The sequence below is a fragment of the Gordionus sp. m RMFG-2023 genome, chromosome 5, assembly GCF_954871325.1.
Source record: "Gordionus sp. m RMFG-2023 chromosome 5, tfGorSpeb1-WG-v2, whole genome shotgun sequence".
Classification (NCBI taxonomy): domain Eukaryota; kingdom Metazoa; phylum Nematomorpha; class Gordioida; order Chordodea; family Parachordodidae; genus Gordionus; species Gordionus sp. m RMFG-2023.
The window spans coordinates 9,234,191-9,251,788 of record NC_088779.1 but is presented as its reverse complement, the minus strand read 5'-3'; the positions used below and the strand labels follow the sequence as shown (position 1 = coordinate 9,251,788).

Here is a 17,598-nt window from a genome sequence, read left to right as displayed (position 1 = left end):
ATTACCATAGTTTACATATTTAAAAAAAATAAGTTCATTCTAATTTTTCCACAAGTTCCTGCAATTGTTCTTTAATATATCTTTTAATAATCTTTAAGATTTATATTATTTAAATTTAATACTTCAATGGGTATTTCGGTTTCTCTTTTTCTTCATATAATGTCAAGAGTACTACTATAAATTTAAAAATATAGTAATTTATAAATATTGAACTTTTGGTTAATACATCCATAACTCCTTCTCTTTCCAAATATTTTCTGAATGCTTCTCTCTCGATATCATCAGGCTTCATAATTATATTGTAAAAATAGTATTATTATATTGATATACCTTATACGTTGATAAAAAATGTGGTTTTAGCATTGAAGAGTTCATTTCAAATAATCAAATTAGCTAAATTTGGTTCCTCAAAAAAAATGAGAATAAAAAAATATATTATTTATTAGATTAATTAGAAGTTTAAAATGGCCGGGCGAATTTGAATAAGTGAAAATATAGAGGTAACAATCAAATAATTTGTAAGAATGGATGGGTTTGGCTGAACAAAATTTGTAACTAAATAGGCCCGCAGACGACTTTTTAAAATATGGGCAGAATAATTTTTTAAATAAAAATATACATGCATGATCTTTTAAATTTAGTAATAATTCAAAAGACCTTAATAAAATAACTATATTTTTAGCGTTATATATTCAATATAGATTGTTCACTTTTTCATTAAATGTTAAAAATCACATAAAAGTGGATTAAATAAATTTGAAGTATTTTATTTATGGGAATTTATATTTTTGAATCAATCTTATTAAATCAGATATAACATTATAGTAATGAAAATAATATTGCAAATATATTTAATCGGCAATTGTTCGTATTATATTTTTACTATTTTTGTTTTGATCTGCATGTTTATAGTATCCTGCATTCTTATTCTATTTTAATCTATTCTAATAAAATGCATTTTTGAGTACAATCATAATAGTTATCGTTAAGGTTACTACCTCACCCCTGTTATCTTTAGTTTCTCATCTAAGAATCCGATGTATAATTCTCTGGTTTAGATATCTTTTCATATGTGATTTAATTAAGATTTCGCTCACTCACCTTTTTCTAACTAAATAATTTTTAATTATCTTCCTATGAATATTTTTTCAGGTCCTTTCGCAGTCGTATTGTCTTATAAATTGTTTGGATTGTTCTGTAGCAGGGGCGTCGCTAACCTTTACAATCTCAGGGGGCTAAACAAAAAAAATTTAATGGTGAGCGAAGCCCCCCATACCTCTGCCCTCGGCTTTTAGCCAGTCTTCGGCCTTATATTAATATATTATACTTTTTTAAAATTTACTAACTCTAAACAATTATTCTGAATTTCATATTTTGTCATTTATTATATTTTGCTTACAAAATAAACTAAATAAATAATTAAAACAATATAAGACATACCTAAAACTAATATTTTTGAATATAAAATCTATTTATTACCGTATAAAATATTTTCGATGGTTGATATAAAAGAAATTTGCGTCTAAAGAATTACAAGTGATAAAAAAGGTTAATTAATTCATACATATACCTATTTGGTTACGCCGAAAACGCTGCGGTTTGAGAAAATCACGCCGGCGCAGAAATTTATTTTATATTTTATACCTTGTTATTCTAATAATTGGTCAACATCACTCTTGTAATTTTCTAATGTCAATCAGGATTTTGATAAATTTTTATTTTCTACTATTTTAAAATCAGTTATATTGACGTCATTATATAATTCAATCAATCTAAAATTACAAAGGTTACCATAATTTTACATATTTTTAAAATGGATGCATCTATATATAATAATTCTATAAATAATTTTAGTATCCTAACTCTGGATAATAAAAAATCCGTAGTCTGGAAATTTTTTGCAAAAGAATTATAGAAATTATTACTGCTCTAAGATATAAAACTACAGAGGTCGAATTTGAATTCGAGGAATATCAAAATAATGCTAGTACAATAGATTTAACATCAGACATGTTAGATCTTGACAGCATTGATCCATACTCGGATACCCGTTTTCAAATTGGCAATTCCAATGATAATAACAATAATTCCACGCATATGAAAACCTTAAAATTAAATATGCCAACACGTTGGCATAGTATATTAAATATGATACAAAGTATATCTGGATTAAATAAGAATTTAAATAATAATGTTTTGAAAAGAATTGGGAAGCACTTTCTCAAATTATGAATCTGATCTGGTGGAAGAACTATTATTATTTCTTTCAAAATTTAAAGAAACTGTCAAATTTCTTTCAGTACAAAAAGGGCCTACTTTAAACTTGGCGTTACTTGTGAAATTGAAACACATTTAATAGTAAAGGATAGTGATAGTTCTAAAATTATTTCACTTAAGGAAAATTTGCTAAAAAAACTTGCGTTACGATTTCCGGTTTATAATCTGCAAGTAATATATAATACTCTTTTATTTTTTATTTAAAATTATCTAGGTATTGGCTTCTCTTTTAGATCCAAGATATTAAAAATTGACAATTGTGACAAAATATTTAATAGAGCAAAATTGTTCAGCTTCAGAATTTATAATAAAACATCTTAAACTTATAGAGAATGATGATAATCAGTTAATAAATATAGCTAATGAGGATGAAGATGAATTATTAAATTCAAGTTATCTGACAAAATTGGCTTATAAACAGTCAACAAATATATATTAGTATTCCAAGTTAGATGACAGAACAAGAATGCCCCAGTTTTCTTGGAAAACGACATTCACAAGATATACATCTAAATTTTTGGAGAGAAAAGAAGAGTGAACTTCCCAATCTTTCCAGGCTCGACAAAAAAATTCTTTGCATTCCGGCGACTAGCACACCTAGTGAAAGAGTTTTCTCTACCGCTGGATTGACGTTAAATTCAAGGAGATCATCATGTCCCGAAAATTTAAATAAAATAATTTTTATACATGATAAAATTACGAAATCGATTTTAGACATAAGTTTTCTATTAAATGAATATTAAAAAATATGCCGAGATATCTGTAGAATAGTGTATATATTTTTTTTAAAATAAATAAATTTATTCTCATCCTTTGATCCTTACAGTGTCAATTTCTATATGTATTTTCTCAAACAAAATTTATACCCTGTATTAATTTTTTTATCGAGATTAAAATATTTTGCGAGGAAAAGGAAATTCTATATTATTAACATTTTCCACGAAAATTTCTGTCTCTATATGATCTCTACTTTAGAATTAATTATAAGATTATAAATATATTTTAATAATTTATATGTATTTATTAAGCAAGCTGGCTACCACTATTACTTTATTTATTTTTAATGTAGCGCGCTAAAGCTATAGCTACTGAAAATAGTAGAGCGTTATTTTAACAACGCAATTCGACAAATTATTTAATTTATAATTAATTTATTTTTGACCTCAGTTTTAGATGTCCAAGCGTTCTTTCTATTAAAGAACTACCTCCTAATCCCAAAAATTCTATATACACTCCGATCGTCACGTATCTTCCAATACGACGTCAACCTCGCTGCACACGAGCTAGAGATTAAACACCTTACAGAGGATATACTCAATCTCAAATTCGGAGACCTATCTTGGCTACAAGCTACCTTGCCAACCAAATCCGGCGGCATTGTCATACGATCGCCTTCCCTATTCTCTGTTAGTGCGTTCATATCCTCTCGCCTGTCCTGCGAGCCCATCATACACGCACTCACAAAACATCCTGACCCTTTACTTCCCCAGGCAATTGATCTATGGAAATCTCTTTCATTAGTCGATCCTCCCTCATCGACACTGCAGAAGGACTGGGATAAGCCTCTAGTTGGCAACTCCGTTGCATACCTTAAATCGAGGAGCCAACCCGAGGACCATTCTCTACTCTTCTCCATTTCCGCAGACAGCGGGTATGAATTTCTCAAAGCTTTTCCATCGCGAAACCTTGACCAGCTCCTAAGCAATGATGAGCTACGTCACGCCATCGGTCTAAGACTTAATTGTGATATGGTAATACCCTATCACTGCATCCTTTGTCAAACGCCGGTCAACTCCAAAGGCCGTCACTCTTTACACTGCAAGCGCTGTAGAGGCAGATTCATTAGACATTCAAAATGCAATGATACTATTGCCAGGGCCCTAAAATCTGCCGGTATCCCATCAACCCTAGAACCCACTGGACTCTACAATTCTGATGGTAAGCGTCCCGATGGCTCTACCATGATCCCTTGGAAGAGGGAGGAATTTCTAACCTGGGATTTCTCATGCATCGATCCCCTTGCCCCTTCCAATATAAATAGAGATGCTCTAGTAGACGCCGAGACGAATAAACTCGCTAAATATTCGCCAACGCTTCCGGCCAATTACACATTCCTACCACTAATCGCCACGACTCTAACATCGTTCGGCTCTCACGCCCTTGCCTTCTTTAAAGAGCTGGGGAAACGGATCTCTACTAACCGAAGATCCCAACGAGGGTTACTACCTACGCCAAAGATTAGCCCTCAATATAATAAAATCCAATTACCTCAGCTTCATATTCTCAATGACTGATACCCCCTAATTACTTACAATTTATATCTAAATTTTATTCATTAATTAATATTGAATTTATGATTTTATTTTTATATTTAGTATTACATAAATTACTAATATCTTATTTTATTTACTATATGTGTAATATCAAAAAATATAATATATTAACATTTTATTGAATCATAAAATAATCATGTATTTAATAACAATTTATATTTCAAACAATTTTTTTGCATACATATTAATAGTAAATAATTTTTTTAATATAATAAAATAGTTTTTTGATATTACAATTTAAATAAATTTGTTCCTTCAATCGTAGTCAATAATAAGTTTCCCTTTCAAGCCATCCACCTCTCTCATTTCTAATTATATATCTTCTGGCTTCATCGTATATAAATATCAACGCAAAAAAGGGAAGAGGAGGTAGCCACCAAAAAAATCTAATTTTTGTGGATTAATTAATATAAGTAATAGAATGTTTTTTGTAATTATCGCATAGATTTAACTAAGGCTAAAATCCTCGTGGAATGCGATACAATATAATTTAGAAGGTGATCGATTTTTTAAATCTTTTGATAAGATAAATTTATATTATCTTTAAATCAAAATATGATAATAATGAGAGAAGAATTATTTATATTATTAAGGAAAAATTGATCTCAATAAATAAAAATTAAATTCGATCAGCTGTTAATACGTGCCATCAGATTTCTCTATGATTCCAGGAAAATAGAGAACAGCGCATCTGAATTATTCTTGGGGTCTGAGTCGGTCTAAAAAATATATACTTTTTTATACCCCGAGATCATGACCAAAAATTTTACGAAGAGTTCAGTGCCCGACCGAACTCGTGCAGGACTCTAATATAGTATATTTTATGTATTCCAAAAAATATAATTATCAGGAAGTATCTTGCACTACAAAGATATAATATAAAAGGCGGATATTTCAAAAAATATTGATAGGCACGTAATAACTAACCAGGTAATGCAATACTAGCTTAATGCATGTTTAAATTTTTTTTGAAAAACGATATTTAAATAGGTTCTTGTGCCCAATTTCTATGATTAGATCCTAGCCTGTCCGGCCAAGTTCAATATAGGACCGGTTTCCTTGGCCCTACTATAGATGGTTAGAATCTCTTGCCCCCTACCCTACCCTACCCAGGACTCTTTTTATTAATTTTATGATCTAGTTAGGAAAATAAAAATTAAATGTTACATTTTTCATTTAAATTTAAGCTAAATCTCAATTCAATTTCTAAAGTTATGTTACTTGAGAGGGTACATCCTGAGCCCTATGTCCATACCAGGCATGTAGCACAAAAAAGCGGCAACCGCCGTCTCAAATACTAGAGCAAAATTCAGCACCCAATTTCTAAATGGATATGATTATATTATATATTTTTATAATACAATAAAAATTGTACTAATGTTTTATAAAATATTAAAAATAAAGATATCAGGCCATGTCCTAGTTCGTCTTATTTCTAAAGAGTTGTCTGTTTAGCTCTCTCTCTTTATAGCTTCCTCTAAACAGCCTAAAAAAAGGAGTCTATATAGATTTGCGTAACTCTTTTCAAACCAAAATATTTTTTTAATGAAACGAAGATGATCTAGTTCAAAATCTGTTTAGCCTATAAGATTTAAAAATAAGACGAACGGACACGTCCTTGCTGTTCTTACGTCATTCCTTGTTGAATTAACGAATTCATCCGAGTTTTACAAATGATCACATCGGCCCATTGCACAATAACTGTGGATACAAAAAAAGCTGAATGACACGTGTGTTCCAAGATTTTTCTGTTCGCATAAGTCTGTAATACGATCCATAAAAATTAAGATTTTTTTAAAAATATAACACCACTTTCCCTTATATGAAAAGAAAATTCCAGAGATAAACATTTATATAAAAATTAAAAATCTAATCATAGATTGACCATGGTAAAACATTGCCTACCTTCAATATTCCATGTCTATAAGGTAACTTCTACTAGATGTTAAAAATAAATAAAAAATTATTTATGTGAGTAAAATGTATCGCTTAACAAAATAAATACCAATAGAATTATTTTCCAATAGTCATAATCATTATTAAATTGAAAAAAAAATTTAATTTTAATAAAGGATTTTTTAAATTTAGATTACCCCTAACCCGTGTAAACCCTTTAAACCATACCCTAGCCTCATGCAGAGATTTCTACCAATGGAGAGAGGGGTATAACGCAAGATCGTTATTGAAGAGATGTAGGGGGTTATGAGGCGCCATTTGAATAACATTGGAGGGGCCTAGTTTTTATTTCCATATTTTGCTAATTTCGATTTAGTAGGTGGATGTATCGGCATGAGGGGGATGGGTGAATTTATATGGGATAGGGGTAAAATTTTAAAAGCGAACAGGTGGGGGAGGCTAGAGTATTTAAAAATTCGAGAGGGAAGAAGTAACATGTTCATTGGATTAGGTGAGGTCTATAAATCTTTGATCTAATCCAATAGTTTATTTTAGAAAATAAATATATTCCGTAGGAAATTAAACCAGTAATCTTCTGGGCCTCAATCTGGATATATAACACTGAGTAATAAATTCATTTTAAACAACATTTTTTGTATAAATTATTAAAAATAATCAGAAAACGAATATTTAAAAGAAATCCTTTAAATTATTCATATTTAATTTTTTTTTTTTTAAATTTAAATATTTCGATCAAAATCTCTCAAATTAATGAGGTACTTAGATCGTCGGATCTAAATTTAAGCAAGTCAAGATCACCATATTAAAATAGCAGTTATTACCCATTCCTGGCCATAAGAATCTGATAAATTATTGAGTCCTGCCGAATCCCAAGCAACTCGGATACCTAGGAGTCTACTGGGTAAAAATCCGTTTTCGGCCATGATAACAAAATACGTGAAAAAACCTGCTAAAGCTTGAATCATACCTACTTGGCCGTAGGCCACACTTATTAATCTGAAATAAAAGAAATATGGAAGATTATTAAAGAAATTATTTTTAAAAGAAATGGTAAGACAAAAAAAAATGGATAAAGTTATAGCAATTTGCTAAACAACGGCCTAAGTTTACTAAAATACAATGATATCCATTTTAATATTTATTAACAGTGGAATCATGAGGTCGCTTGCTTCCTATCTACTACATAGCATAGATCGTAGCTCAAATTTATTAAATTAGCTTCAATAAAAACTCAACCTTAGCAGGATTCTAATCCAGATCTATAGGGCAAGTAATATACGCACTCACCGCCTAGGATATAAGAATATCGAAAATGAAATTTTTTTTAAACAATATATTATAATCATGTGGCACTGGCAATACAAGCAAAAAAATATCTTAACAGCAAATATGCTGTATTATCATAAAAAAATAGGAAATAGTAATTGAAAAGTATAATTACAATTATAATCTATTATAAAAAGAAAGTCAAGCACCCATATTTCTCCCCATATTAAAATCTAATAGACGTTATATTTTCTTTATAATCTATATTTTTTTAAAGCTATCATATTTTCTTAATTGCATCAATTTAATTGAACCATAATTTTAAATCTCGGTAAAAAAATATAGGACTTTTGAACAAAATTAATTAGCTATGAATATATGGTAAAAGTGCTTGTAATATAATTTATTTAAATTTTGCTATGATCGATTTTAATTTTTAAACTTTTAGTGCTGATAAAAGTTTATACATCACAAAATCGGCAAAACCCAAACGAATAAACATTTAATATAAACAATATTGTATTTGCTATTTCGATTTCGGACCTTTCGTTAACTAATTGGTCATATTTCGGATTGCGCGGTTTCCTTTTCATGATATCACTCTCGCCTTTTTCGTACGCCAGAGAAATGGCAGGTACCTATTAATTTAAATAAGTAGGTGAGTATATAGTTTGTATCTAATTAGGGAGACCGGGGCTATGGGAGGTATTTCTGCTCTTTTGCGAAAAAAAAACCTAATTGTATCATTGGATAGCCCCATTATTAATGCTAAATAAATTAAACTCTGACTTTCTACCTTTTATACTGTGGGCACTTTTTAGAGTTAGGTAAAAATAGTTCTTTTTACCGACAACCACGTGTAAGATGGCAAATATAAAGTTCAATACACAAAACGCAAATTCTTTAAATTTACGAATGATAAAATTTCAAAGAATTACAGTTTATTTAAATCTCATTTGATTATAGTTGAAGCGGTAAAGAATGTTTTATTATACGTATATAAATAAATACCATATCAGTTCCGAGATCTATGCATAAAATAGTCACTGTGCCTAAGGCCAGAGGTATGTTTAAAAGTATGTATAACAAGAAAGGACTCATCTCTGGAATTTTACTCGTCAGCGTGTAAGCTATGGACTTCTTGAGATTATCAAATATCAAACGGCCTGAAAAAAAAATAGTGAATAAAATTTTGACACTAAAACTCTATTCGAATTAAGGACTATTAATATTACCTGGGCGTCTTATTAAATTTATCTAAAATTTGGAAGTTTTTCAAAACGGTTTCCTATTTGTTTTTCTTACTCAGGTTGGAAATTTTGGATTAAATATGAAGGTGAATGTACAATTAATTTTATGAAAAAATTTTTTTTAACTTTAAATTGCTAAATATAGGTTTCTTTACTCAGAACCCGAATTTGAAGAAGATATTATATTTGAGCATATATTTCTGAAGGTTCTTTTTGACGAAAAAAATTTTTGATCAAATTTTACCTTAAAATGCTATATTTTCAAGATTTTCTTATACCTCTGCCAAAACCAATCATTAACAATCATGAGTTGTATAACTAAATGAAAAAAAATATATATACCTTCTTCTACTCCAGTAACGATCGAGGCAAAATTGTCATCTAGCAAAATCATATCAGCTGCTTGCTTACTAACATCGCTTCCGGCTATTCCCATAGCAACTCCTGATTATTTATATAAATTGTAAAAAAAATGTATAAAGATGGCTCATAAAAATGGCCGCGTTTTTAATTTCATAATTTTTTTATTTTTTATATAATCTCCTATTTAAATAAAGAATATATGTAACTTTCCCTCATATTTTTTTTGAGATAAGAAATACTAAAATTTGACAGAATATGACTGACGTCTTATTTAAATGAATTTAAGAGGTATCAAAATAATAGCGTGATGGATATGTCCAACGATCTCCTCAATGTTGATGTAATTTTTTTTCTTGCAAAAATTATATTCCTTACTTCAATTTTTCTATCGAGTGTCTACATATCTTCAAGGTTGTAGCCTATTTTTATAAACTTAACCTTTACCGCATATGATTACGATAGATTTAAATCGGGGCCCATGTTTACGGGATATGAATCACTTATTTAGCTTTAAAGCCTTGAACACAATAATTCCTAGAGAAATTCGGGAATCAAATTTTGTGCATTCCAATTCTTCTCTTCTCAAAATCTTCTTTTAATAAATTTGATTTACAAAATAATCGCTTGATTTTTTTTGGATGTTAATTATAAATAATAATCTTATTTGCTTGGTAACCTAAATTTTTGTTAATAATATATAATAGGAGAAAAATTTCTAAATAAAAAGGATCGCCCAGCTATAGTCCAACATAATGGAAACCTATTCATCTCAATTTTTTAAAATAATCAAATTCTAAAAAAAAAATTGAGTAAATTATCATATGTTTTTTTAAAATAATATATACGAAATTTCATTAAAAAAATAAACTAAGCCTTTTAGGGGTATAAAATTATTTTGAACCACTCGATATATGGTTCCCCAGGCATAGAAAATGGGCGTGCGCATTACACCTTTGGCCTTTATAAAATTTGAAGAGTTTCTCATTGGGTTAGCCGTTTTAAAAAATTGAGACGTTTAATAACATTACCCCACAATCCTTTCTTCCGCAAAAAATGATTACAACATGTCCTTATAAATAATAATTAAAAGAAAAATAAGCATAAGTTAGCAATTTTTTACAAAATAAGAACTTATAATTAAAATTTTTCATAGAAAAGAATGTGAGTAAACCCAAATTTACTCTAATCCTCCCACCCCCACCCTATTCACTACCCACGTAGGAAAATCTTTGTTAGGCCTATGATATAGCCAAATATAGTTGGCACATTTTTAATATTAATGATATTTTACCATTTGGCAACAAAAAATATCTTTTATACTTGCCATATGATTTTCGTGTAGCAATATCAATAATATACAGCTTTAACGATAGTATATTATAAATCCTGTTATCAATTTTTTTGGCCCAAACCTGGCCTATTTTAAAAATTTTCGTTTAAGTCTATTTTTATTCATTTTTAGGATTTTTAAATTATAAAACTATATTAAAAAATTCATTTTATGACGTTAAGTAAAAAAAAAAAATTTCTACGATTGGGTTGTCCTTATCATAGATAAATTCAAATTATCTTTTATTATGATAAAATATGGAAAAATATCCTTTTAAAAATATTATTCTTTAGAAACCTGCCACTATCAATTTCCCTAGAATCCATAACAAAGTGAATAAAAAATAACTTAAGAGAAGTATATATTTTGGGAAATACCAATATCCGCCTTCTTGAGAGCCGGAGAATCGTTGACCCCGTCTCCAGTTACAGCTACTATAGCTCCTTGTCTCTGACACCCTTCCACTATCAAGAGTTTTTGTTGGGGGGACGTGCGGGCAAAAACCAGCTCGGTATGCCATCTCAAAACGTCGTCCAAATTTTTTGGGCTCATTTTTTTAAGGTCGCTGCCATGAACCACGCACGCCTTTGCGTCGCTGTGAAAAATATATAAAATAAAATGGTTCTTCTAATTATTTAATTAGGGGAGAAAGGAGGGAGAAAAAAAACACATTTGGAAATTTATTAGATATCAAGATTTCGTCAAAGAATATAGACTAACCGGGGATTAATTTTATCGATTGAAATTTTCAACCGAGCGGATATATCTTCAATAGTCTCACTGGTATTCGATATTATGCCAACTTGCTTAGCAATAGCTTTGGCTGTTATTGGATGATCCCCCGTCACCATTATAACCTTTAGAGAAATAACAATTACATAAATATATATTATCGTTATTTTAACTACTTTAAACAATGTTCTTAGATGAATTCCTCCTATATGTTAATAATCCTAAGCTATAAAAATTTATACACTATTATCTGATGTTGATAAAATTATCCTACATTATTTATCTAAAACTATTTAGAAGCGCAATAATATGATCTTGACAAAAATGCAAATCTCCATGTTACCCTAATTCTGCAAACTTAACATATTATTTAAATAAGATTTAATAATAAATCATATTCTTTCTACCGATAATGAAAATTTAATATACATTGATATTTGATATATTATTAGGGAATTAATTGTTGTAATTAAATTTTAATATAGCTATTATAATTAATTAGATGATAAATTAGCGAATCGAATGTTAATGTTTCATCCATTCCATCAAGATGTATATTTACCCTGATTCCAGCGCCACGACATTTAGCTACGGCATCAGGGACTGCCTCCCGGGGAGGGTCTATCATAGCCATGAGACCTACGAATCTGAAGCCTTCAAGAGGAAAATTTACATCTTCCGTGTTGAAAACAAAGCCTTTAGGAAATTTTTCAAGGGGCAACCAAAAATCACAAAATCCCAGCACTCTTTCACCCCTTCCACCCAACTCCATGTAGGCCTTATTGTAGTCTTCTCTTATTTTGTCCGTTAATAGCTCTTCCTTACCATCAATCAATATTGTAGTGCATCTCTCCAAAATACACTCCGGGGCTCCTTTCATGACTAGTAAATGTCTGAGAAGTTTAGGAGATTCGTGAATAGAAACCTTTAATAATTAGTGAATTAATAAACTATATGTATGATAAAAGAATAAATGGGAAGAATATTTATGACAAAAAAAAAATCAACAAATAAATTACCAATAAATTTTAAATCATGCCTAAAATAATTATAAAATTCTACTTGGTATTTGTTGTTAGAATTGAAAGGAATTTCCGCAATCTTTCTATAAAGCATCCTTAGTTGTTCTACGTTCCCATACGTCAACTCTACACACTTTAGCAAAGCCGATTCAGATGCATCCCCTATGAATTCCCTAAATTAATACATATATTTGTAAAATTTATGTTATTTAAAAATTTTTTAAAGAAATAATTGAACGTTGATTCCCAAAGAACCTTCTGTATAAATGAGATGTATCTTCCAAGCCTAACTGACCTTTTCATAATAGGTACATTATCCTGGTAAGATTTGAAGTACGCCCTGTTACACAAGCCTGCTATTCGTACCAGAGCCTCCCACGTTTCATTTTTGTTTCGATTCTTTACCACTTTTTAGTATTTAATACATTTTAAATATTACTTCATAAATAAATATAACAGTATAATTTAATTTTAGCGAAAAATATTTGTATAACAAAAACAACACAAACGCCAAATAAGTAGGGGCTATTAGAAGGTTTTTAAAAATTTACCTCCTTGGTTTTCGGAGGTTTCGACTTCCCAAACTTTGTCATCATACCACATATGTGCCACAGTCATCTTATTTTGGGTCAAAGTGCCCGTTTTATCCGAGCATATGGTAGACGTGGAGCCTAAAGTTTCAACGGCCTCAAGATTTTTGACTAAACAATTTTTAGAGGCCATGCGTTTAGCGGTTAAAGTTAGGCATACCTGAGAGTTAATATAAAAATATAACACATAATTACTTAGAGAAAAAGGGCCATCTAATAAACTGTGCTATATTATAATTAGCATTATATTTGGTCTTATCTGAGTAACTTATTTATTTGTATCCAACAAAGAAGAAGATAAATTTAATTAATTATTAACGGTTCTTTATCTCACTAGTATTATTAAAGCCACCCACTGACGTTAAGTGTTCAATTCCAAAACAACCCATCATTTTTTAAATCTCGATACTCCTGCTATACGAAAGAAGCCTAAAGCTTGTTATGGTTAGACTCAGATAATTATTAGAGGAATGAATTGCATCTGAACGTTTAGATACTAAAGGGAAAAGGAGATCCATAATAATATTGGAATTTTCTTTAGAAATTCAAATCTTATTTTAGATAGAATAGATTATAGTAAAATGTTAGAGAATATTGGATCCTATACAAGATTCCATAAATAGAGCCAAAAAATATGAAGACTATTTTAAAAAAAGTGAATATTAAAATTATTTAAAAATTTGAAAGTGAAGGAGAATTTATTTACCGTGATTGTAGCAGGCAAGCCTTCAGGCACATTAGCCACTATGATGCCAATCAGAAATATAATCCCGTCTAGCCAGTTGTGATTCATTAGGATCGAGATTACAAGAAATGTGAATCCCAAAAATACGGCTACTACTGTTATAATATGAATAAAATGTTGAATTTCTTTATTGATCGGGGTTTGCCCTGCTTCAAGACCTGCAGCTAGATTTGCTATTCTCCCCATTATGGTTCTATCGCCAGTGTGTATTACAACGCCAATTAACGTTCCTGTGAGCATAATAGTGTAAATTAATTTTATTCTATGGATAAAATTGTCAGAAAAATTTATTTGAGATTGTGATAAGATCATATTTTAGGTATCAGCGATTAATTTTGGGTATCATTGGCTTGAACTAATTTTGGAGGAACGGGAAGGGAACGAGTTTTTTTTAATTTTAATTTTATTTTTGTGGGTCAATGTAACTTTTTCAATATATAAGTAAGCCTAGAATGATATACTTTAGACATAGGCGTACAACCCTAAGCTAGAAAAGGAATATATATACATGCAGAATTAGGCAGGACACATTTTTAATTAGGTATAAATATAAACTAACCTTCCACCGCGTTGGTTGAGAAAAATACTAGATTTTTTGTTTCCAACGGATTTTCACTGGTATTCTCGTGTGAACGAGGTTGAGGCTCGCTCTCACCGGTTAATGATGAATTATCCACCTTATTAATTGTATATTAAATATTACATATAAATTAATAATTTATATAACCTTAAATCCATGACATTTTATAATGCGTATATCCGCTGGTATTCTATCACCAAAATGTACATCGACTATGTCCCCAACTACCAACTCTTCAACATTAAGTTCCATCTTATTACCGTCTCTCCACACCATTGTATGCTATTAATTTTATTTTAGATAAACTCGGTATATTTTTCAATAATATTTTTAAAAGAAATTTAACAAGTTAAAATTTTTATTATTCAACTCGATTTCGTAAATTTCAAAAATACTTTTTATTTAAATAAAATTTTGACTTTGGATACACTCTTAGGAGTAGTGGTCTGCATCGGGCCTAATTTTTCAAGCCCGGCCCGAAATTTTTTTATATTGCCGGCCCGGCCCGAATTTATTTAAATATAGAAATTAATTTTTATAATTACTCAAAATAAAAGACATATGTTATATGTCGTTTAGTTTCAATTAATAAAATCAAATATTTTAATTTTACATAAAAAATTCAATATAAAATTGATAAATTTAGATATATTTAAAAAAAATTCCACCGGCCCGAACCCGATTATTTTAAATAAAATTAGGCCCGAGCCCAGCCCAAAGCCTGTTCGGGCTTCTCGGGCCGGGTACGGGCCGGGCCTAACTTTGCAGATCTCTACTTAGGAGTAAAAATATACAAATTAGGAATATTATAAACTATATGAAACATTTTATAACAAAAAAATAAATAACGAATAAAGTATTAAAAATGAAATCATAATATAAAAAAAAGAGGAAATATATTAGATTGATAGATGAACCTTTGAGAATTACAATTTGGACTCTTTGTTTCGAGTGATAAAACTCGAAGGGATTTCCTCTAAAGAGCTTATTTTTAAGTCTAAAGAACGAAGGAGGGTCAAACCTTTCGCATCAAAGTGTAGGGTAATGGCTAACCGAGAAAAAATTATTATTGTGAGGTTGAAGGGAATATTTATTTATTTCTCTCGTTGAAGGACAAATTGTAGAAATCTGATTAGCAACTTCAATTGCTTTTATACTTTACTCCACTAAAAATAAAAATAATTCTTATGAGGTCTTTTCTAAATCCCTGTAGACTTTGGTATGGCTCATAAGGAAGGAAGGAAGAAAGGAAGAAAGGACATAGAGAAAAGGCACCGATTATAGATTATAGGCTACGGAGGACGTACCTGACATCCATATCTTTAAAAAATATGAAGGACTCTCAAACCACATAGCCAACGACGCGCATGCTCTGATCAAAGATTATAAGTGATTCTAACTTTCAGAATTTTCAAACTCTTTCTCCACATCAGTTCCCCAAAACCCGATTCCCTGTGTTTTAATTTTCACCCAATTCTGATCACATATAAATTACGAAATAAACAATCATTTATCGGGCATAATTTTTTAAAAAATTAAAATATCCAATGAATATTTAAATTCTCGTATTGTCGTCCCCAACCATGCGTTGTAGGAACACATAATATAAATATTATATAAAGGTAGACTTATTTTTTTTAAAGTATGAACTGAATTAAATTATTTGTATTAGATTCTTTTGAACGAGTTTAATGATTTGCTATTCATAATTATAACAGTCAAATAAAAATAGTATATTTTATTATTCGTACGAGAACAGATAGTAAACTATTTGAATCATTCCAAAAGAAGCAAATATGAATAATTTAATTTATTATTTTATTTGTATTTATTTTTTAATAGGTCATGTCATACCTTCAATAATTATCCTGATATAATTTTGATTAAATTTTAAAAAAATAAACAATAAACGAGATTCATACCTGCGGAATCAATTTGGAGAAGGATTCTATAATGCTAGAACTTTTCGCCTCTTGATAATAAGAAAACATGCCAGTAATTATGACAACGCTCATTAGTGTAATTCCCAAATATAACTGGTAACGAGTTTGTTTAGGTGTGATAAAAATAAAATAAAGATGAGTTTTAATTGGATAAAAAAATATTTAAACATTATCCTTAGGGACATCCCTATACGTAACCGAGTGTATCCAATATGCCAGGAAGCAAAGAACGGCACCGATCCACAAAAGTGCATTGAACCCTCCGAATAGTTGCTTGACAAATTTTACCCATTCTGGGGTTTCGGCTGGTGGTGTTAAACAGTTTGGTCCATCTCTAGCCAATATGTATTCAGCGATTTCTGAACTCAGACCCTGCAGATACGCAAACACATATATAATTAGACATGGGGTACATATATATTTAAGAAAAATTTTCTCCATTAAGATCTTCGAAACAAATCAGTTCGGTTTTTAGGGTAAAAATTATTTGGTATCCAACAGTTTTTATTCTTAATCTAATTAGGTAATTAGGGGATAGTTAGTGGATTAAAATGAGATGTGATAATAAAATAGAAGATTTGAATCATATATTTATAAATTACCATTATAGGATCGGTTCCTAGGAGTTTATACAATTCGTTGAGCGGGATTATATGTTCGTCCTAAAAATAAAAATCGTCAATTAGATATAGAATGACAGAAATGTCCATACTTCCTGTTAAAAATATTTATAGTTTTTAAATGAATTGAGTTTAATTAATCAGAAAAACTGTTTCTTATAAAATGATATCAAACTTTGCCAAGCTATGCAATCAATATAGTTTTCTCCTTTCATTTTTTTCTCTTTTCTTTACATTTTTTTTGCTAATCCATTTTCTTATTTTAATCTTTTATATTTAGTTATCTTCAATATTCAATTTTTTTTAACCCTATATTTTATTTTTATTTCTCTTTCCCCTTTTTTTTTTATTTTCTCCACATTTTTCCTTCTCTCCTTTTCTTAGTTGAAAATTCAACCTTTTCGTATCAAATTTTTAAAAAAAATATATGTTAAATTTATTTTTTTTACCATTTCCACCTCCCTTTTGAGTTCCTCCATTTCTGAGGACGTTTTTTTTTCCTTTTCCCACGAAATCCTAATTTTCTTGCTATCGACTGATTTGCGATGCTTTGGAACATGTGAATTAATCTCAAATGAGGGAAATGCAGAAATTTGCAGTAGCTTTTTGACTAATTATGCTAGTGGAAAA

At 29.8% G+C, this 17,598-nt stretch overlaps 1 protein-coding gene and 1 long non-coding RNA gene across 2 annotated transcripts; both read right to left on the bottom strand.

Annotated features, from left to right (window-relative positions):
* Window positions 1-48: 48 nt before the first annotated feature.
* Window positions 49-353, bottom strand: LOC135930523 (uncharacterized). The gene is made up of 3 exons (XR_010572805.1): window positions 331-353; window positions 123-286; window positions 49-80 (listed from the first exon to the last, which is right to left on the bottom strand). It is a non-coding gene; the product is annotated as an uncharacterized LOC135930523 (long non-coding RNA).
* A 4,522-nt stretch (window positions 354-4,875) lies between these two features.
* On the bottom strand, window positions 4,876-17,477 carry LOC135929459 (sodium/potassium-transporting ATPase subunit alpha-1-like). Its single transcript, XM_065466060.1, has 20 exons — window positions 17,418-17,477; window positions 16,951-17,010; window positions 16,517-16,720; window positions 16,328-16,441; window positions 14,553-14,687; window positions 14,385-14,502; window positions 13,787-14,055; window positions 13,042-13,240; window positions 12,786-12,897; window positions 12,531-12,663; window positions 12,031-12,393; window positions 11,457-11,593; window positions 11,114-11,331; window positions 9,386-9,487; window positions 8,805-8,959; window positions 8,337-8,431; window positions 7,349-7,523; window positions 6,242-6,372; window positions 5,832-5,933; window positions 4,876-4,996 (listed from the first exon to the last, which is right to left on the bottom strand). Exons 1-20 carry the CDS (start codon window positions 17,445-17,447, stop codon window positions 4,876-4,878), a joined length of 2,973 nt encoding a protein of 990 aa, XP_065322132.1. The 5' UTR covers window positions 17,448-17,477.
* Between the last annotated feature and the right edge of the window lie 121 nt (window positions 17,478-17,598).